General features: G+C 47.4%; 1 protein-coding gene and 1 long non-coding RNA gene across 4 annotated transcripts in view; one reads left to right on the top strand and one right to left on the bottom strand.

The window, feature by feature from the left end:
- Positions 1-7,241: 7,241 nt before the first annotated feature.
- LOC129210318 (uncharacterized) lies at positions 7,242-18,959 on the bottom strand. Of its 2 annotated transcripts, none has more exons than XR_008578378.1 (3): positions 18,615-18,784; positions 8,077-8,133; positions 7,242-7,768 (listed from the first exon to the last, which is right to left on the bottom strand). It is a non-coding gene; the product is annotated as an uncharacterized LOC129210318 (long non-coding RNA). The 2 variants fall into 2 exon arrangements; XR_008578377.1 differs by lacking the exon at positions 18,615-18,784 and adding an exon at positions 18,826-18,959 and having other exon boundaries at positions 7,243-7,768.
- The window catches only part of GYG1 (glycogenin 1), a 16,939-nt gene continuing 14,610 nt past the window's right edge, over positions 18,784-21,112 (top strand). For both annotated transcript variants that reach the window (XM_054836150.1, XM_054836149.1), the window contains exon 1: positions 18,784-19,204. In XM_054836150.1, coding sequence (XP_054692125.1) covers positions 19,003-19,204 — 202 coding nt within the window. In that variant the 5' untranslated portion in view covers positions 18,784-19,002. The remainder of the gene's footprint in view (positions 19,205-21,112) is intronic.

The raw sequence follows: 21,112 nt of genomic DNA, 5'->3' as shown, positions 1-21,112 counted from the left end.
ACAGACGAGCATTAAAAAATAAGGCCAGGGAGCTAGAGAGACATACATATGAAGAAAAAATTAAAATCAACAGGGTAAAGGAAAGAGCGAGAAGAAATAAAAAAATAGGAAAATAGGAAAAAGGAGCCAGAGGGAGGCATAGAAAGAAAGTTTGAAAAGCAATGGGGTACAGAGCAGAGGGAGGTATTAAAAACTAGGGTCAGGGAGCCACAGACATGAAATTTAACTACTAATGGGGTACAAGGAAGTGTGGAAAAACTAAAAAATAGCGAAAAGGTGGTTAGAGAGAGACGTAGAAACAATTTAAAAGGCAACGGGGTACTGGGCAGAGTTGGCAGAATAAGTTTTTGGGAGCCATACAGGTAGGTGGGTGAACAGAGAAGGAGGAAGGGGAGGCAAGCAGACATCTGGAGAAGGGCGGCAGAGATGGGCCAGGACACAGGAGAGGATGCACAACTCACCGCAGCTCCTGGTGCCGGCACAAGACCTTCACCACCCTGACGCTTCTCCCTCTGCCCCTTCTTCCTCTGCAGTGCTGCCTGCCTGACCCTCGCCCGCTTAGCGGCACGTGGTGGAGGCCCCGATGCTGCTCATCTGCAAGGCTTCCTTGATACATGGCAGCTCACACACGTAGCTGACAGAGGCACTGAGCTCGCAGCATCACGTGCTGGCGATCCGCTCTGTCAGGGACGGCTCAGAGGGACCCTTCCTTGCCACAGGAACTGGCCATTCCTCGCTGGAGGCACTTGCCTGCAGGACCCCCTTGGATTCACTCCTCAGCCAATTCCCCTTTGCCAGCTCCCCCAAGCAGGCATGCCCAGGCAGCCCCCTTTTCACACAGCAGGGCCGGCCCCATCCTCAGCTTCGGTGGCTACACGTGGGGCTGCTCCAGCCCCAGCTGGAGCCCATCGGGAACTGGGGCCATTGCCAAAGCCCCACTGCACATCACCCCCTTCCCACAGCCATGAACTCTGCACCCAGAGGCTGCAAGCACATCCAGGGGCACAGAGGAGGCAGGGAAAGTTTATTAATGCACACAGGAAATCCGAGCAGTGAGCTGGCCACCAGGCTCAGTGCCCAAATGCAGCAGGACAGAGAGAGAAAAGGGAAGAGAAAAGCAGGAGGAAGGACAGAGGGACGTAGCAAAGTGTGGGGCAGGGAGCAAGAAAATGGGACGCTGTGAACAAGAGAGGGACAGGGAATAGGACAACAGTGTAGAGAGAGGAGAGCAGAGAGACTGCAAAAAAACAAGGTGAGAGATGGGAGGAATATGAGAGACAGGGAGCAGGAGAGCGAGGTGGAAGGGACCAGCAGGATAACAAGATAGAGACAAGATAAGGGATGAGGAAAAATTCTACAGTGATAGGGAAAAAGAAAGCTAGGCAAGAAACAAAAAGAAACAGGGAGCTGGATAGAGGTAGACGTAGAAAGAGAATTTCAAAAAGCAACAGGGTACAAGAAATATAGTCAAGAATTAACAAATAGGGACAGGGAGATAGAAAGAGGGAGATGTAGAAAGAAAATGTAACAGAGTTGTTACCGAAAAACCAGAAAAGAACTCCTTAACACTAATGTAATATTAAAGAGCAGGCATTCTTTATCATGGTGCCGGTGGATAGCTCCACCTATCGCGCATACCCTAAACCAAAAGTTCATCCTTTATATACCTTAAAGACATGAATATTCATACATTTTCCAAGAAGTCTCCGCCTATCTACTATATTTACATAATGTTGGCATTGCAAAACTACACTATGTGTGCACGAGGGTCTTGGGTGGTCGTTTGGGGAGTTAGCCCCCCACTCCTTTTTCCCCTTTTATGGTCTTGAGGACAATTTCTTCTCCTTGGATGTTTCCCAACTCTGTTGTACGGCCAAGCTGTTCTTCCTTATCAACCCTCTTTGGGCAATCCTGCCGGGATGTTTCTGTTCTCAAAGTTAGGATATCTTCTCCGTACACATTAATCGCTCATAGGCCTTGTTAAATTGAAAGCTAATCATTGTTTGGTAAAAGAATTTCTCAACAGAGTGACAGAGTACAGGACAGAGAGGGAAGAACTAAGATTTAGAGACAGAGAGATTGATAGAAGGAGACGTAGAAAGAAAACTTAGAAAGCGACAGGATACAAGAATCATAGGCAAGAATTAAACAGGTACATGGAGCTGCATAGAGGGAGAACGCAGGAAGAAAATTTGACAAGTGACAGGGTACAAGAAACACAGGTAAGAAATTAAAATGAGGTTAGGGAGACAGAGGAAAAAGGAGCAAGAAAACTTAAAAGGCAACTGGGTTCAAGAAACATACGCAAGAATTAAAAAAATAGGGATGGAGAGGTAGGAAAAAAGTACCCCAAAAAGATGGGGTACAAGAAACATAGGCAAGAATTAAAAAATAGGGACAGGGAGCCTGATACAAGGAAAGCATGGTGGGTTAACCGTGGCCGGCCACCGGGTGCCCACCAAACCGCTTTATCTCTTCCCCCTCAGCAAGACAGGGGAGAAAATACAACAAAAAAAGCTATGGATGAGGATAAGGACAAAGAGATCGCTCACCAATTACCGTCACAGGCAAAACATACTCGACCTGGGGAGTCGTCCATCTTCCTCATGCAACCTATGCTTCTCCACTTAGAACAGCCCAGCCCTTCTCCCACAGAAAACACAGACACACAACACCAATGGCACTCAACATTTTAGGTCATCTTCAGACTGCTCAGAAAGCAGCATTCAGCAAAGACAGGGAAAAAGCCCCATGGCCTTTAAAAAACTCTGAACACTGGAGAGACTCAGCTAGCAGGAAACAGACTCTAAGAAAGTGACAGAAGCAGGGTTTTGCTTCACTCACACTGCTTAAGAGGCAACACAAGTGGCCCAAGTCAAACAGACATCGCTAGAAAGTCCTAGTGACAGAACAGTGCCAGAAAGCAGAGTCAAGTCCAGGTTTCTGCTGCACACAGGCAGAAGAGGAGCAGAAAGAGGCTGATGCAAGGAAGACGCCCATTTGCATAAGACAGATCCATCAGGAAACAGCGCTTGATGCCAGTGGCACAAGCATGATTCAAGCCGCGCTGGGAGGCAACCCTGCCTGGGCACCAGAAACGATGCTGTAATGGCAGACTGCACTGACATGGAGTACTGATGACGATGGCAGCTCCAGGCTGCCCTACCACAGGCACCTGTCCTAATGGCCGATCAGGTTTCACATCAGAGTGGGAGTTCTATCCCAGAGGGGTGCTGTTTATGGGTGCTGCACGTGGCTGGCAGGTTGCTTTTGGGTGCCTGGGCATATAGCAGAAGCAATGTGCGACCCACTGGCGCACACAGGACTGGGGAGTCTCATGGCTTTGGGACAACTGTATGGGGCAAGCAGGGCTCATGGAGGCTCAGTGGAAATTTTCCTTAGTTGGGTAGGCACTTACAGTCTGTGCCTAGGGGCGGGGAGGCCTCAGGGTGCCTGGGGGTGTCTTTCATTCAGCCTTTCTGCTTCCCCCAGTTTTCAGGTTACTAACTGGAGGATGCACTTAAGTACCTAATGGGTAGGACTGCCACAGCAGGACCACTCCGCCACCTTGCCCCCTCCCAGGGAGCTGCTGCTCCACCATCCTGCGCCAGGGCCTGCCTGCCTCCCCACAGCTCCCAGCTGTCAGCATCCACAGGACAGCTGCTGCAAAGGAGGCACAGGGCCCCTGAAGGGAAGGGAAAACCTTCCCCGCGCTCCCGGCAGGCTCTGCTTCACACGCCCTGGGGCCGAGCATGGCCGGGCCGAGCCCCTCAATGTGCTGCCTCCAGGAAGCGATGCTCCCAGGAGGCAGGAGGCACCCCCAAGCCTGCAGCCACTGAAGGGTCTCAGTGGTGTCCCTGGGCATTTAGCACCGAGCAGTCCCAACCCTTGAGGCCTGCACGCCACCGTCATGCTGGTTGCAAGCACCGCGCATGCAGTGGCTGCCAATGCTGCGTGCGGGAGGAGGCAAGGGAGAAGCGGCGAGAAGAGCTCACAGTTTCATGCCGCACCGCTCCCGTTCTCCGTACCTCGCCCTAGCGCTCACAGTCCAGTACCGCACTGGTCCCGCTCTCTGTTGTGTCCCACCCCCCAGCGCTCGCAGCGCGGCTGGCTCACATGTGCGCACTGGAGCCCACTGCACCGGGGTGTGTCAGCAAGCGGAGGGTGCTGCTGCACAGATGCGTGAGCTCTGTGGAGCACCTCCAAGACTGACTGCCCACCCCCCCACGACAACGAGGAGCACCAAGAAGCCAAAATAGTCGGCTGACGAGCTGCGCGGCAAGAAGGAGCGGCCAATATAGCTGGTGCTCCTGCCAGTTACCTGTGGGACGTGGTGGGTACTGCGCATGTGGCGAACTGCAGTACTGGGTTGTGATGAACTGAGGGCAACCGTGAGCAGGATGGAGATGCTGCATATGCGTGAGCCGCCCCAACTGCAGTACCGGGCTGTGATCAGCCGAGGGCAGCAGTGAGCCGGGCGACGGTGCTGCACGGGCATGTGTCTCCACGCTGCGTTACTGGACTGTGATGGAGAGAGAGCAGCAGCGAGTAGGATGGGAGCTGCAGTACTGCGTCGCGGTCAGCCGCAGATCGCTGTGAAGACGGCGGCACTGCGCATGCGTGAGAAAGCAGGCTGAAGCACTGTGCTGGGATCAGCCGAGGGCAGCAGCGAGCACCGCGGCAGTACTCCGCATGCGTACGCCACCCCCATGCGCCGGGAATGCGCATGCGTGTCGTCGCCGTCCGTTTCCCCCCCCCCCCCCCGCAGTACTCGGTATTATTCAACTGGTGGTAACAATGAGCAGGATGGCGGCTCTGCGCATGCGTGCTTCCGGCTGCACTACCGGGTTGTGACTAGCGGAAGGCAGGCCAGAGTGCGGCGGCTCTGCGCATGCGTGAGATGAGCGGGGAGGACGGCGCAAGACATCTCGACGAGGGCTGGACAGCTCGATCGAGAAGAGACAATGAGGAGGAACAGGAAGGGGTGGGCAGCAAACAAGCTGGACAGACGGCTGGAGTTGGTGGGAAGGATGGTTAGGCAGAGGGATAGAAACAGAGGGACAAGGAGCTGGACAGAGGGATGGAGAAAGAACTTCTGCAGCTGCAGAAAACCTGAGTCCAGCCAAGTGAGCTGTATGCAACAATGCCAGGTGCTCAAGGCTAGCAGGCACTCTCCGGCATGTATCAATTCCACTGCCTTGGTAGCCGTTGTGACAACAATTTCTGATCTGCTGCTTGCTGACAGACATGGTAAAAGGCATCATCCTCTAAAAGCATAAATCAATGCAATTACTGAAAGCCCTGCGCAAAAGCACAAGAACCCAAATTTAGTATACAATCATAAACACTAATATAATACACACAAACAAGGCAAAAGAATGCACAAGACACAAACACTGCCCCTCCACCTCCATTTTGAAGACTACCACAACATTAGGGTTTGCTGCAAGAAAGAAATCAGACTAAGTAGTCACTGCAGGTTAACCTTTCAGGAACTTCCTGTGTCCGTATTTTTGGCATAACTATGCCACGCCCCTCTTTCCGGCACGCACAAGCAGATCCACTTCTTCAAACACTTGCCTAGTTATCTCCTGCTCATTGCCTCAGATCAGACCACAGAGCTGAATGCTGGCTGGCACCAGGGGAAAGATATGAACCCCCTAAACTGGTTCACAGCCTACTGTTCAGGGTTCAGGGCTTACAATTTATTATCTAAGGATTTGGACCTTTTAATTTAACAGTAAGCTGTAAACCCTGAACTTCAGGTGGTAAACTATGTATCTTGGAACCCAAATGATTGTTGGTGCTTTACAACTTATGGATGAGGTTAGATTTTAAATCCCGCACCCTGATCAGTAAATAAGTAAACTGTAAGCCCTGATTCATAGATACGGACTCCCACAGAATAAAATAATAAACCGTAACCCCTGAGTGAGAAACTGTAAGCAATGAACTCTAAACAATTGATGGAACGTGAGTGATTGAACCCTCAGTTTTGAGCAATACGCGCCACAGCACATAAAAGCAGGTAAACAGTAAAAAGAAGCTGAGGAATTTTTGCCTACAGCTTTTAGAAGTTTCCACTTCCTTTGACAGTGTAGCAGAACAGGAGGATACACACTAGGAACGTGTTACAGATGCTGTTTATAGGTCTGATTTTAGCTACCGTACGCAAGAATCAATCCATAGGATTGCAGTAAGCTGCACTTCCACTGAACCTACCTGCATCACTGTGAGCGCTACCTCATCTCCATTAGAGACAACATAATATTTTTGGTCCCCGCAGTTCCACGGTCCAACACCCAGAGGCAGTGCCACTGAAAACCACCAGCTGATTTAAAACTGTCTTGTCACTTGCCAGCACCCTCAGGCAGGCCTGCAACAGCAGGACTGTCCGCTCCCCAGAGCGCCACATCACCACCCTGCTCCAGGGCCTGCCTGCCTTCCTCCCCACAGCTACCGGCTGTCCGAGTCCACAGGGCCGACTGCACACCCTGGCTGGTGCTGGGCAGGAACCAGGGCCTTAAAGTCAGGACAAGGGATGGGAAAGTCAGACCTGCCCTCTCAGCAGACCCTGCCCCGCATGCCCCTGTGCCGAGTGAGCCTGGGCCAAGAAAACCCCAGCCTGCACCTCTGCTTCCAGGCAGCCACAGCAGGCAGGAGCCAACTCCGAGCCTGCGATTGCCAAAGGCCTTGCTCATCTGACTCGTGTCCCTGACCCGCACCTGCCCCTGCCACTGGGAAGGGGGTCCTGCCCTCTGCCGTGCTGCTCCCCGACACCACACGTGCACTGTCCGCAAATCGAGGAGAGCATGTTCCCGGGCACTGTGAGGTAAACTGAGACCTCAGTCGTCTTTTTGTCTGTCTCACATGAGATTCCTCGAGCATTAAGGCAGCCTCCTCTGTCTTCTACTTTCCAGTCTGAATATAGCACATGCAACTTAAATAACTGCATTCACCATGAAGAGAAGGCTGAGGAATATATTGCTTTAAGAGTTGTATTTTTTCCCAACTCTATATAGTAGGCAGAGAAAGTCAAGACTGAAAACACACAACAGCATGTGGTTTTAGCACAGTTCCTCTTCTGTGCAGTACTTTGCAAATAAAACATCCTTAGGTTGCATCAGATACTTTAACCAAATCTTGCACAATAATTTACAGTGGTTGGTATTTAAAAGAAAAGCAAGAACAACTGAATGCTCTTCAAGGCAAAATGAAAATCTTTATTTGACAAAAACTTCACACAGCAACATAGAAAGAAGGACTCCAAAGATAATTAATCTTCATTCACAGTGCTTTCCCCATCCATTCTTAAGCAGAGTTGCACTCAAATCTTTGCTCATGAAATGAGAAGTATTTATGAGGACAGACTGACTGTACAGGCCCAGCATCAAAATCATACACGGGCTTCAATACGAATGGAGCTTTGACAACACGTATCATCTGAACCCAGCTAATGAAATCTGCCAACATTATACACCAAATCCAAGACACGTGGATTAAAGTGTAAGAGTCAAATTCTAAATCTCTCAAAGCAAATGTTTCAGTTACTACAAGGAGCAATGGCTGAGGAAGTTCTGGAGTGGTTAAAAGCGTTGTCTGGATTTGGATCTCCTCCTGCTCCTCCTCCACGCTGATGGACAGGAATTCCCCTTCCCTATGCGGTACACTTTATACTACATAGGTAAATACTGGGTGGCGTGAAAGCACTTCTTTCCTGAAGTCTTGCTGTTCCGCAGGCAGCACTAGTTTTGATACAGGATGGGCTCTCCACCAAAATGAAAAAGGAAAGATTCAGTCCTCAGTAAAAGTACAATTTCAAAAGTGACTATGTCTGTGCATGTCAGTTTTCAGACCCATACCTTGGTTGGGAAAATGAACGTTTATGAAAATTTAAGCTGAATTTTCAGATTTTTAAAAATTTATTTACAGCCAGATAAGATGCATACTTGTTTCTTGCTATTTCAGCCATTAGTAACAAGAATGGTAAGGTTATTTAAGTATTGGGGTTTTTGTCATCATACTAAATCCAAGTACAACGTAAGACAGTGAAACATATGCTGCGTATAGACTCACCAAGAATTATTCCAGCTAATTCCATTCCTTTATTGGAAAGTGAATAGAGTAGTAGCTCTGTTAAGGAAAGATGGAGCAGAGAAGATATAATTGAAGCAAAGTGGGATGCCAAGTATCCTGCAGCATTAGTAGCTGTATGCCAGCCCCAGTGATACTGCTGACTGTATCTCATTCTTACATATCACAATCCACTGGTTTCCTAGGGAGGTCTTGCTATAAAGAAGCTTGGCTAGTGCCTCTCGTATTTTCCACACGTCTTTCTGGGCAGTGGTTTCAAGAGATGCTGCCAAATGTCCCCACCTAACAAAGGACCCCAGCCTGTCTTCAGACTTCTCTCCCATACAATTCTTTAGCTTCCCTACTCTCTTAGCCTCAGCACTGAAGCCTTTTTAAAATTCATCTCACTTAGCGTCCCAGCCAAAGACCCTGATCATGTCTCTCCCCTCTACACTACATCATTGTTATCTTATCATCAAGAACCCCGAAAGAAACATTATTTTTATTCTTACAGGTCTCTTTTCCAATTCTGAAAACTCCTTAGAGCTGAAATTCTTTTCAGCCTTTCTTCTCTTTAAATTTCACTTACTTTCATTTATGCTATGCCCTCTGCAGCCTCTCCTCAGTTTCCATAAATCCTCTCATTTTCCCCGGCCTACCTCGTATTTTTCTTTCTCTCAACCATTTCCCCTTCCTTTACATATGTTCCTGCATTCCCACTCACTATATAGATGCAGAGGAACCGGTTTTTACTCCACTGTAAGCCCGGCAACCAAGTGAGTCTCAGGCCCATTCAGTTCAGCTGAGCTCCATCTGAGCCTGGCTTCTCTCTTCCATTCCATAATAAAAGAAGCCAGGGAGCTGGGCCACAGCCTACAGAAACTATTATCTGCTGTCTGTTCTCTGTCTTTGCTGAAAAGGAACTCTGAGAAATCTAAATAGTTTCAGCTGGCACTGTGAGGAAAAAAGGTAGGGCGAGACTTCAGTCATTCTATAATTACAAATGGGGCAATCTTGAAACCAAGAATAAAAATATTCCTGTTGCAGTGTCCTAACATCCTGGGTAAGTCAAAGACTGCAACGTAGCAACATACCAGATGCACGAGGGAAGGCACAAAATACTAAGACGCTTCTGTTTTGCCGTTATAAAGGACACATTTAAGTGTTTGTCACTGAATGTATTCGTAGCAAACTCAGCCACATGAAACACATTTTCAAAGAACTAGAAGTCCTGCCGTCAAGTCCTAACAGAAAGTTGGGAAAAGCAGACAGAGGAAAAACAACATTGGAAATGTGCATCACTTATGCCCTTTAAAGATTTCACCCCAAGGGTACGGGGGGTATCATTTTACTGGCTTGATCTGATAATAAAGGTCTGGGAACAAAGAAGGGCTGGGAACCACCTCAGTGGTGGCCCTCGCATGAGTATGCGCGTTTGCTTGTGCAGGTTTATTTCTAGTCTACTTGAGAACTGAACTAGGGTCACCTAGTGGTGCCAGGAGGTGGTACCAGATGATCTATACAAATAATGAGAGCCTGCCCGGTTGGATGGGAAAACAGTTTGTTGTTTTACAGGAGGTTTACTCCTACAAATGGTGTGGCCGAATAAACAGTACTTAGCTTTAGAAAAGCTCGGGTTGTTAATAACCTTGTTGTTCCAACAGAGAGAAAGCAAATCTGGAGAAGTTGCACTAACTACTCTTGCTATATCCCAGCACATTTCAGAAAACTGCACGCTGGAAGGCGACAAATACAAGTTTCTGCCCCACTAAGCTCACCAGGGTACAGCCAAAGGTCTAAGTATCAATGAATATGCCTAAGGAGACAAGAAAAGGGTGAGAAAGGCACCTAAACCAGAGACTGATATCAAGATCTGTCGCAAATGTTACGTGACCCTGAAAACGTTTTTGCCTTCGCAATGTTCAGAGTAAGACATACCTATATTAGGGATTATGAAGATCGGCATTTCTGGACTGCTTCCTTATATGGTAGCCAGGACGACTGCAAGGCTTGAAGACAAAGGTAAAATGTAAGAGTTCTTAAATGACTAAAACTCCTGTTGCTGCTGTTTTCAGGGTGGTGGGTCCAGTATGCGTTCAAGTTTTTCTTCATTAATTTTCTCATCCCTCAAAAATTAATCAATAGATTTACAGATAGAGGTATTATGCTGCATTAAACCAGTTGCTATAGCTGTTAAAAAAACAGACAAGCTTTTGAACATTCAGAGGCCTTCATCAGGTCCAAAATAGATGTGGCCGAACTAAATAAAATTAGGTGAGCTAAATACAACTAGAAAGCAATTGCTCAGAGTTTAGCTAGGTGCGTATCAGATCATCTCTGAAAGACAAGATAGCTGACAGCTTTGAGGTAAAAGAGAAGTTATTAAGGGGATAAGAGAAGAGACTATGTTAGGGAAGAGAAACAGGCAGTTTGTTGCCTATGGAACAGACAGGTTAATGAGGAGGTATATTATGATATGCCATAAATCCAGTAAGGCTATTGAGTCCATGGATTTATTTGAGACTAAAGAAGGGCTCATGTGTCCAAAGCTTGTCTACTTTCTCCTACTAAATCAGCTGATCTAGTAAAAGACTTCTACCTGCAGATTTTGTTGCTTATGTCCTGCTCATGTCCATGGTCATGTTTCATTGTCACAGATGTCGTATTTAAGTAAGTGGAATTCCACAGCTCACTCCTCGTTACACTGCAAGCAGCACTAAAACTCTCTTCCTCGTTACACTGCAAGCAGCACTAAAACTCTCTTCGTGCCAACCACGCTTAGCTCTGAAGGTATATTTGGACACTGAGGTCTTTGAAAGATGTGATGAGCAGTTACAAGACAAGCATTATACAGCTTTCCCTAACAGAGTTGTTTAATATGCGCAGCTTTTAAAAACCTAGATTAAAAATTTAAAGAAGCCTACTGTAATACATAGCTTCTGGTCCTGTCCATCTCCGTTTATCATCTTTATAGTTTAACAACCACATCCTCCAGCATGACTCTGCAGCACCTAAGAGCTCTCCTACCAATTTCTGACATCTCCCAATCCTTTCTCCTATCACAGATGCTCCAAATCGCTGCTACTCCTGCTGCCTCACTTCCCGATCTTTTTTCACTTCTTATCTGGACCACTGCAGAGCTTTGATCTGTCTTAACTTTCCAAGTTCGGTCAAGAAGCAATACAAAACTGAACAGGAAAACAGTGTATAAATAGTAATCATTAGGAAAATGCAGCGTGCTCTCCTTTGTTTCTATTATGCCAGATCGAAGCTCTGTCCTAATACAAGTAATCACAAAAGGGTCTCATTAATAATTTCCATATAGTATTTGAAGCCTACCAGTGGCTCTAAGTATACCTAAAATGCTAGAAGGAAAAAGCACATTAATTTAAGTGAAGCTATGGACATTAAATGTGCCAGGGCTGAAGGAGATGCTGGAACCAAAATATTTTCTGCTGTGCTTTTCATAATTGTCACTGGCTTCATTCTTCTCAAAGAGAGCATGCTGTACCTTTTCCTAAATGCAACACATTTCTTCAACATATATTCACATAAGTGATACAGTTGTTTATCCAAATGGGCCTCCTGAACGTAAGCCGTATTGATGTTAAGTGCTTAATAACTACAGGCTAAATCCTACGAACTTTCAGCTGGACCATTATACCCATTAAACATTTAAATAAAACAATTTTCAACTTCTGTACAAGTGGGGTGGGGTTTTGTTTGTTTGTTTGTTTGTTTGTTTTTTAAAGCGAGAATCATGTCACAAATAATTCCATACTACAGCTTTTATAAAAGCTATAAAATATACATTTAGATGGAAAAAATGGCTGGGAATTCCTACGTACAAATTTTATGCCTCTTGTAGCAGAGAACACAGCAATAAAATCCAGAAACTTTGTAGCAGTCGTCCCTATGTGATCTAAAATATTCAGAACATCTCTTGTAAATAATAATTATTAGAAGAACGTATAGGACCCCTCAAATAACAAAAAAGATGCCTTGAGCCTTTCCTGAAATACTAAACCCGTCACTTTAAGCAGGGCTTCTCCAGAAGATACGGGGGAACAGAGAACGGGAAGGATCTGTAGCCTATACTTAGCACTGACAAAATGTTAACGTGAACCAGTGGAGTTCAATTCATCAGATGTTTTGGTCAGGAGCGTTGCAGGGCTTCTAGATACGCTACATATTTATGGAAAATAAAAATACGGCCACAAAAATAGTACTGAAAAACTCTAAGGTTCAAAACCCACTCAAACCCACCTGCTTCAGATCTTAAGTGCCAGCCGCAACAACTATGTCAGTTTGAACTGCTGTAACAAACTGACCTCCACAGGCAATAGGCTGCCTCAAAACATGAACAGTCACTAACAGACGCATCAGACAGAAGCAAATGGAGCTTAGGCCTTCTTACTATGTCAATCGTGCCTTTTAAAACAAACGACCAAGTGTCCATCTGTCCCCAGTTAGTACTAGCTATAATTAATCTTCCTATGAACAACTAATGTAAAGAATGCAGGGCATGGGTAACGTGATTGCTGTTGCCCAGCCCAGTGAACAGAACTGCTGCATCTGCATTGTGAACAATCTGGAAGCTGTGGGGAAACATTGATGAAAATCCTGATAAAAGACAATGAAAAAATAACCAGACTGTACAGTGAGAAAAGCATGAGATGTTGTTTCAATGTCTGCACAGGATAAATAATGCTATGGTCTGTGTGAACTATGCAGCTAAAAAATCATCATTGAGGCACGCCTGATATACGGGGACCGATTAATAAGAGAAGGCATTGTCAAACTGATTATGCCCAGCTTCCTGATGTAGCCCCAAAACATTTTTAAGAAACCCACTTCATATGGCACATACTGCAAGGAATTGGTACGTTTGGCAGCTATCGTAACTATGATGGAGAGTAAGCTTAAGGATCAACCTTTTAACATGGGGACATTTACGCAGAATGATACACCTGAGACAGCAAACGTGCCCAGCACAGCCGACATGGATGCTGTAAATACGATACAGCAAGTTGTTTTCTGCAGACTTTCAACAGAAAAGCAATCACCCATCTGTTAAGTGGAACTTACAGCACTACAGCACACAGTCAGTGTGGATGAGGAATTCGTAAGGCTGACTCAGTTAGGACTCCTTTAACTGTCCACCAGATACACTTCTGTGTATGTCAGCCCAAGTATTTTTCAGCACTGTGACAAGACCTCTATCCTTCAGCACGTATGACACCAATTTTAGCAGAGGGATGGGGTTTAACGCCTACAGACCATTTTGTGCTATGATGGTTTTGATAACAAGGACTTCTGATCAGCATCTTGTAACCCTGACTAATGACCTTTTTCTTGCGCAAACCTGAACATCCTAAGATAAAATTCCTCTTAAAGAAGACCTTACTAATTAACCCTTGAGCACACTAGCACACTTAGATCAAGAACCCCGGAATGCGTACCTCCAGGCTCGCATCATTCTGCTCTGATGAGTACAAGACCTTGCCAGTGAGGTCAGGTGTGGAAGCCGTTACACCACAGATCTGGATTGCTGATACTCTGTGCCGTCCTGAGGAAGTCATGTCAGAACGACCAGCGTGGCCTGAACTGATGGTGTCATGCTGAAACAATTCCTGTGAGGTCAATTAAAATGATCTCCCAAGCAACAATGCTGTTGCTTTATGCCAGCATGAACTGCAAACTATCTTCCCATTTAATCTAAATGGGCCCTACAATCTCCTTCAGTAAAAATGGATGTGGTAATTGTTAACTGTTCAGATATGCGGGATTAATGCTTATATAGGTTTGTGACAACTATAATTGCTGAGCGTTATTGTTAATGTATCACTTCCCTAGAGAAGAACTCTGGGTTTGTCTAGTTAGGAGAGAAGGAGCCTGAGGGGTGACCTGATTGCTCTCTGCAGCTTCCTGAGGAGGGGACGTGGAGAGGATCTCTTCTCCCTGGGATCCAGGGACGGGATGGAAGTATTACCACTGCTTACTTGGTGGAAGTATTACCACTGCTTCTTCCCAAATCCCTGCTAGAATCTCTACGTCTTGAGAACTTTGCATCTCCAGGAATTTTATCATCTCCTACTTTGCTTGTTTCAAGTATTAGGCGCTTCCTGTAGTAAGGAATTCAATGCGTGTTAAGATGAGGTACTAAAAGTCTTCTATTTTGGGAGAGTTTAAGATGCTGATCAGTGTATCTGTGCGAGAAAGAAAACTGTAAGATTGATTGTTGCCTACCGAGGCAGCAGCACCTACAGCTTGGACTGGGACTCCCCTGTACAAATACAGAGCAAGAGACAGATTTACTGTCTTTAGTCAAGTGGTAAAGAGAGAAGAAAGGGGAAACAAATACGTAGCTGCATTGCCTGCCCTTAGCATCATGGCAAATGAGGAGTGGAACTGGTGACAAACCCCTGCTTTCTGCTCCCAGCCGCGTGTCCTACTCAGTAGGTCTTGTGGCCTCCCATCCCAGAAGAATCACTAGCAAAGGGGAGCAGAGAGAGATGGAGCGGGGGGCAGGTTAGGAGAAAAACACGCGCACGCGTGCCTTGTGTAGCATATTTGCCGAAGGAGAAGAGGCTTGTGAAATCATGTGTACGTGGTTCTGTGCTATCCAATAACATTTAAACCTTTTCATTAAGCTTAAGAAAGCAGAGGTTTCAGCGTTACTACTTTTTCACAGTTTTGTAAAGACTGATGAGAGACGTAACTATTTCTACAATGAGAAAAAAGGCTCACCGTCAATTCACTTCTTAATAGATGCCAGGTTATTCATGCAACCAGGAGAAAAGCTTCTGTCGTACCTTGCGTTATAGACCACGGAGAATCAAACCAAAAGATGATAGAAATCAGAAGAAACTGAGACCTACTTGCTTCACTGCTTGTAAGAGTGTTTATCATGTTAGCTAGAAGAAATCATAAGAATTCCTTAATCTGCTAAACATGCGCTCACTGCCACGTGTTAAGTAACACACACCAAGCAAATGCACAATTTACTAGAGAGAGCCTAGCTTTTCAGAAGACTGTCACATTTTTGTAACGGGTGGATTTTTTTGAAGGAAACAAGGCCAAAACTATAAGTGGCTCTGGGACAGGCAAAGAGAATGCCCATTAGGAAAGGAGAATGTGAAAGGTTGAAATAAGCTGGAGTGACAGCATAAAATTTTGATTATTCAAGTAGAAACACCAAAGCCTTTTCAGTCCTATTAGTTACATTATATTGAAATCCTAGCCCCAGGAAATATTCCTGCCAAATTTTAAAAATCTATCCAGACTATTCTAAGTTCTCAAATAATAGAAGTCCAGTCTATCTTCACAGAAAGGTCAAGGTGAGAAGGGCTTCAAAAAGCAGAGAGGATGACCCAGAACAGCTTTTGTCATCAGGGAAGTTTATGACAGGGCAAGACAGAGATGGCAGGACAAAAATGGAATCAAACCCCTCAGTGCAGTCTTAAATCGGGCTATATTCTTTTTATATATCCAGCTATGCTCTTCACACCGTGGAATTCTCTTTCCTAGCCACACAGATTACCATTTCAGTTGCAGTGTTGTAAAAACTGAATGCCAGTACTTTAAACCTGGACTGAATGCATGGAGTCAATTGGTTTTCTTTTTTTCCTCCAGATTCTGCAGAGGCATAAATAATGTTTTATTCTGAAACCTTCCCTACAATGTTTTCTTAATTTAGTGGTTGGACTTACCGTGCAGATATGCAAAATTATTATAGAGCTTAAGTGTGAATGGCTAATTAAGTGCTTTAGGAGTTTACACTTAACACAGTCCAGTTACAGGGGTAGCAGTTTCTGTTACTGTTATGTAAACACTAACTATTTCAAAGCTACTTCTTAGTATTTGGTGTTTTGGAATGTCTTTTGACTTAAGTTATAGACAAGCTCCTACTAAAATAACACTATTACTCAGTCATTAAAAGCAGGAAATTCTATAATGTGCAATGGTAATTTGACTTCTGTGACACGCATTGTGATGTAATATTTAATTGCATGATGGCAGGCTCATCTTCCATAGGACTTGCACCTCATTCATTGCGCCAGTATTCACCTAATGAACTGCTATGCAGCACTTTGTCCATTCTTTCTGAATGCCCTCTGTCTCTTTATCCAGCAAAATCTATTCCTTCTTCCTCCTCGCCAGACTTCTATCAAGTCCTATGGTGTGCTGACAAGTAACGCGGTTTCCCTGCCTAGTTCCCATCCTCATATACTTACCTTTCACCTAGTCTCAAGTTTATTCTCTTCCATCAAAACTGAGGCCAAGCTTTTTCTTTTTTTGCTCAGCTTGTCCTAGGTTTAGATGCTTTCCCATCTTAGCCCTCATCTCATGAAAGCCTGTTCCAAGCATTCCTCTCTTTTTTTCCCTCTATCCTCATGTCCTTCCATTCGATCTGGAAGCCGGTGGGACAACTGATTCCCTCTCAGGTTCTTCCTGTGATTTTTCTCCTCCAGGTTGTGGGGAAAGGAGTTTAACCAGTCAGTGCAGGGGCACAGATGTATATGCAATCCAGTCACACAAGGGAACCACAGGATTTACAGCCTGTTCAACCGCTAACATCTGAAAAATCTCAAACAAGCATGTGCAAACAGGTGTGTGCGTAGGGGGCGGGGGGAGCCTTTCTCTGTCTCACTTTCAAGCTTAACACTGACAAACCCTGGGGTTTTTGGTTTGATTGATTGTTTTTAACATGGGAACCAGAAGGAATGATGCTCTTTTGCTCCACTCTAACATAATACAAAGAAGCCGGGGTGGGGGGGTGGGTGGGAGGGGAGTGGGGGAGGGCAATCACCAACAGTGGCTATTCTATTGTTTTCTCTCAAAAACTTGGCAAAGGAACAAGCTGCACACAGCTGAAATGTGCTGGCTAAAAATTTCTCAAAACTTTCATCTGAGACAGGCACAAACCATGCCCAACACCATCACAGAGAAAGTTTGTCAAAGCCACGGATACCTGAAAAAGGGCTGCAATACTGGAGAATATTAGTAATCCTGCTCACTTACAACGTTACCAGCGTTGCTTATAATTTTGATCCATGCATTTTTATGCACGTGACGTTTTATAAATTACCGGTATGTTCTCAAAGCTTTGTTTTTATGGTGGTCAAGGAGCACTTCCCTGATGTTGGTATTTTTAAAAATAAACAATTTGATTTTAAAACAGATCTACAAAAATTGTCTCATCTCAAACATCATTTCCCATATTGGGGAAATTTGGGGGTGGAATGTCTCGAGGAAGACAATGGATTGCTGAAAAGGACCTGAGGATCCTGGTGGACACAGAGTTGAACATGAGCTGCAAAGAAGATGAATAGTATTCTGGGCTGCATTAGGCAAAGCGTGGCCAGCAGGTCAAGGCAGGGGATCCTTCCCCTCTGCTCAGCACTGGCGAGGCCACACCTGAAGGACCGTGCCGCGTTCTGGGCTCCTCAGTACAAGAGGGACACGGACATACTGGAGAGAGTCCAGCAAAGGGCCACAAGGATGATGAAGGGACAAGAAAGCATCTCTCCTGTGAGGAAAGGCTGAGAGCGCTAGGACTGCTCAGCCTGCAGGTGAGAAGGCTCAGGGGGATGCCATCGGTGTCTGTAAATACCTGCAGGGAGGGCGCAAAGAGCACGGAGCCAGGCTCTTTCCAGCGGTGCCCAGGGACGGGACCAGAGGCGATGGGCACACGCTGGCACACAGGAGGTTCCCTCTGAACATCAGGAAACACTTTGTCACTGTGAGGGTGGCCGAGCACTGGCACAGGCTGCCCGGGGAGGTGGTGGAGTCTCCATCCTTGGAGATATTCAAGAGCCATCTGGACATGCTGGTCCTGGGCAACCGTTTCTGGGTGGCTCTGCTTGAGCAGGGGGTTGGAGATGACGACCTCCAGAGGTCCCTGCCCACCTCAACCAGTCTGCAATTCTGTGATTCTTTGGACTAACTCATCTCTTTGGTTAGGGTATCTTGTATATCTATACCCTTCACTATTTATCATCATCTTTAATTGCTCAGTTTTGACTAGTAGGTAGTCATGGGAATAATGAAGAACCTGTACTGGGGTCTTCATACTCGTGCTTCCAAGGGTGATAGAAGAGCACAATAAACTTATTATTAACACCCTTCCTATATTCCTGAAAAGGTACAGCTTAAGTTTCTTCAAGGACTGAAACTGAGCCGTAAAGAAAATACCCAAGTATGGGCGTATCTCCGCATCTCGCCCTCCACGCACTCCCCAGAAGTGCCGAGCATTGCCAGCAGTACCAGTTATGCTATCTTAACAGAGGCACGGTGGTGTAAATCTTCAAAGGAAAGCACTTGCCTCGCACCTTCTCTAGGGCCCCTCCTGCCACCCCACGGCCCCCTGCAGCGACCACTACCAAACCACCCGTAATGCTGCATGCACTGACCGCTGCATTTCAAAGCCCCACAGCAATGCCAACCGTGCGTGCGGCTGCCTGCGCCCAGCCCAAGGCGGTCCTCACAGGATCGTCATGCTCCGCTGCCCCTTTGCAGCAGCATCAAGGATGGCTCACCAGCAGCCACGCTGCGCTGATGCGGCTGCAGGACCGGGGGCGCCTGGCACGTGCGTATACCGTACACGCGCTCCCCACAGCTGCAGGTGGCTTTGGGCCAGGCGCGGTTTTACTCGTTTTTCCTGCGGGGCCTGGCGACGGCAGGAGCAACGCTCTCCCGTGCCACCGGCGCTGCCTGCCTGAGCCGCAGCGCCCTGACAAGGGCTCCTACCCTCCATCCGCACAGTGGAACACTTTGAAGCTCCGCTTGGCCTCGGAGGCACCGGTGGTGAGGGGTAAGAAGCCCCCACGCCGCGGTCCCAGATCTCGTCTCCGCGCCCTGAGCGGGCGACCACCGCCGCCGAGCTCCGGGCCCCCAGCGCGGGGCCCACCCGAAGCCGGAGGAGAGATGACGTGCCAGCGCCGCGGCAGACCATGGCGGAGACCCCGCCCCGCGGCGACGCGGGGATTCCTTAGGGCGGGGCCTCCGCCTCCGGCCACAGACGTATCGCGCGTGGCCCCGCCCCTATATAAGGGGCGCCTTAGCGCAGCGCTGCGAGCGCGGCCGCCGCCTCTGCCTCAGCCGTTCCGCGGAGCTGGTACCATGGCAGGTCAGTGAGCGCGGCCACACCTCCCCGCGGGCGCCCGACACGCGCGCGCCGCGATTCGCGAGGGCTGCTGGCGGCCCGGGCCGCGCTCGCGGAGCTGTCACGCGCTGCCCGGCCGCGTTCTGGCCGTGGCGCGGGAGCAGGGCGGGCCGCGGCCGCACCTATTTTTAGGCGGCAGTCCCTGCCAGCGGCGAGCTCCGGGGGGCGGGCTGCCGCCCTGAGGGCGCGGCGAGCCGGTGCTGCAGCTGGTGGGGGCTGGGGCCCCCCGCGGGGAGTGGGGGCGGCGGCAGGACGCTCGCGGTTCAGCCTTGCTGCGCGCCGCCTGCCTGGGTACCTGGCCCGGGGCCCTCTCCCCGAACGGGGAGGATGTGGCGGAGAGCAGGGGGGTCCGGAGAGGCCACGGTAGGGCCGCAGCGGCTCGCAGGAGAAAACCGCTCCCTCCCCTGAAACGCCGAAGAGAGGGCGTAACTTCTGTGCGTTTTGGTACCTCACAGTGAGCAGCTCCTTACCACCAGTCCGAGTATGCCTGGCTCTTTTTTTTCCTTCCGGACTTGCCCCCCCAATTCGTACCTTACCTGAAGCTGTCGGCGGAGTTGGTTTCACAGATCTAGAAGGCTGCAGGGAATCTGGTGCTCTGCCTCCTGACGCACGTGTTGATTAGATGCTCCTGTCTCTTTAGGACCCCTGTACTCAGAAAATCAGATTTACTAGCACCTAGCTCAAAGAACAGGGAAACAGACAAACACCTGTGAGCTCTGGCTGTGCCTATGAAAATGCTTCTGGGGGAAGTTTTAAAACGTCTGAGGCAAGTACTCTGGCCCCCTCCTGCACACCGTCCGATGATAGATTGCTCCGAGCGCAGACTTTCAGGATGCCCTTTGGTGTGTAAGGGCTAGTACGAAGACTTTGGCGTGCAGATACGATAGCCTATGAACTGGGCAGCCAAAGAGGTCTCTGAAGTAGTTCAGTTATGCCTGGATAAATCAATTGTGAAGCTGTGCAACTGTCTCGCATTCTCTTTGTCTTTGCAGCCGTGCTCTCACTAATAGTTCGGTGTGCTTCAGGCGTAACAGGGGCTGCTGTGTGAATGTAACCTACTGCGGAGGAAACGTTTACAGAGGAGGGAGGAGAGGATGGGAACGGAGACCCACACAAGTGAAATACTTGTGGCTTAGGGAGAGTTAGCCTCTTGCAGATGTAACTTCCATATTAAGCAGCAACTGGTCTTGCCCAGATTGTAGCGTGGACTCCTCATAACAACGTGCGTGAATGTACTTTACAGGTGGTATGAAATAGAGCATAGTTTATCTGAAACTTTGGAAAGCTGTACTGACTTGGATGCTCTACAAGCTGCCAGTATCCTTCTCCTGTCAGGAAGTCATAAAGTTTTCTACAGTAGTTAATGATGTAATAGGGGGCTGCTTAGCCTTTACTCCATCAATAAATTGACTTTATTTTTCTAAGATCTCTGTGTGTGAATACTCAGTTACAGTAAGATGAGGAGACATGATAGAAGTATACCTGCTAACAGTGCGATGAAAAAAAATTAATCTTTCAGTGGCAAGGTCACTTCAAGAATTAGTCTTATGCTGGTGGTGGGGGGGGAACAAACCAATATTCAGATAGATGTCGGACACAATCCCACTTTATTTACACTGGATTTTCAGTGAGCTGTCTGTCAGCATAGAGCGGCAGGCTTCTATTTATTGAGTAGTTGAGGAGTAACATGCAAATTAAAAATCCTGCCCTACTAGGAGGATGTCCACACTGCTTAAAATGCTACATGCTTGCCATTTTTAAAGCTTCAAAGAAACACAGAATTGTTCTGTAGATTTGCTGAATTATATGAACTATTACAAATTTGTAGCTAAAGTGAATTGGGGAAAAAAAACCCCTTAACTTTATTCCTGG

Source organism: Grus americana, chromosome 9 (assembly GCF_028858705.1).
Source record: "Grus americana isolate bGruAme1 chromosome 9, bGruAme1.mat, whole genome shotgun sequence".
NCBI classification, from domain to species: domain Eukaryota; kingdom Metazoa; phylum Chordata; class Aves; order Gruiformes; family Gruidae; genus Grus; species Grus americana.
This window is presented reverse-complemented; position numbering and strand designations above follow the sequence as displayed.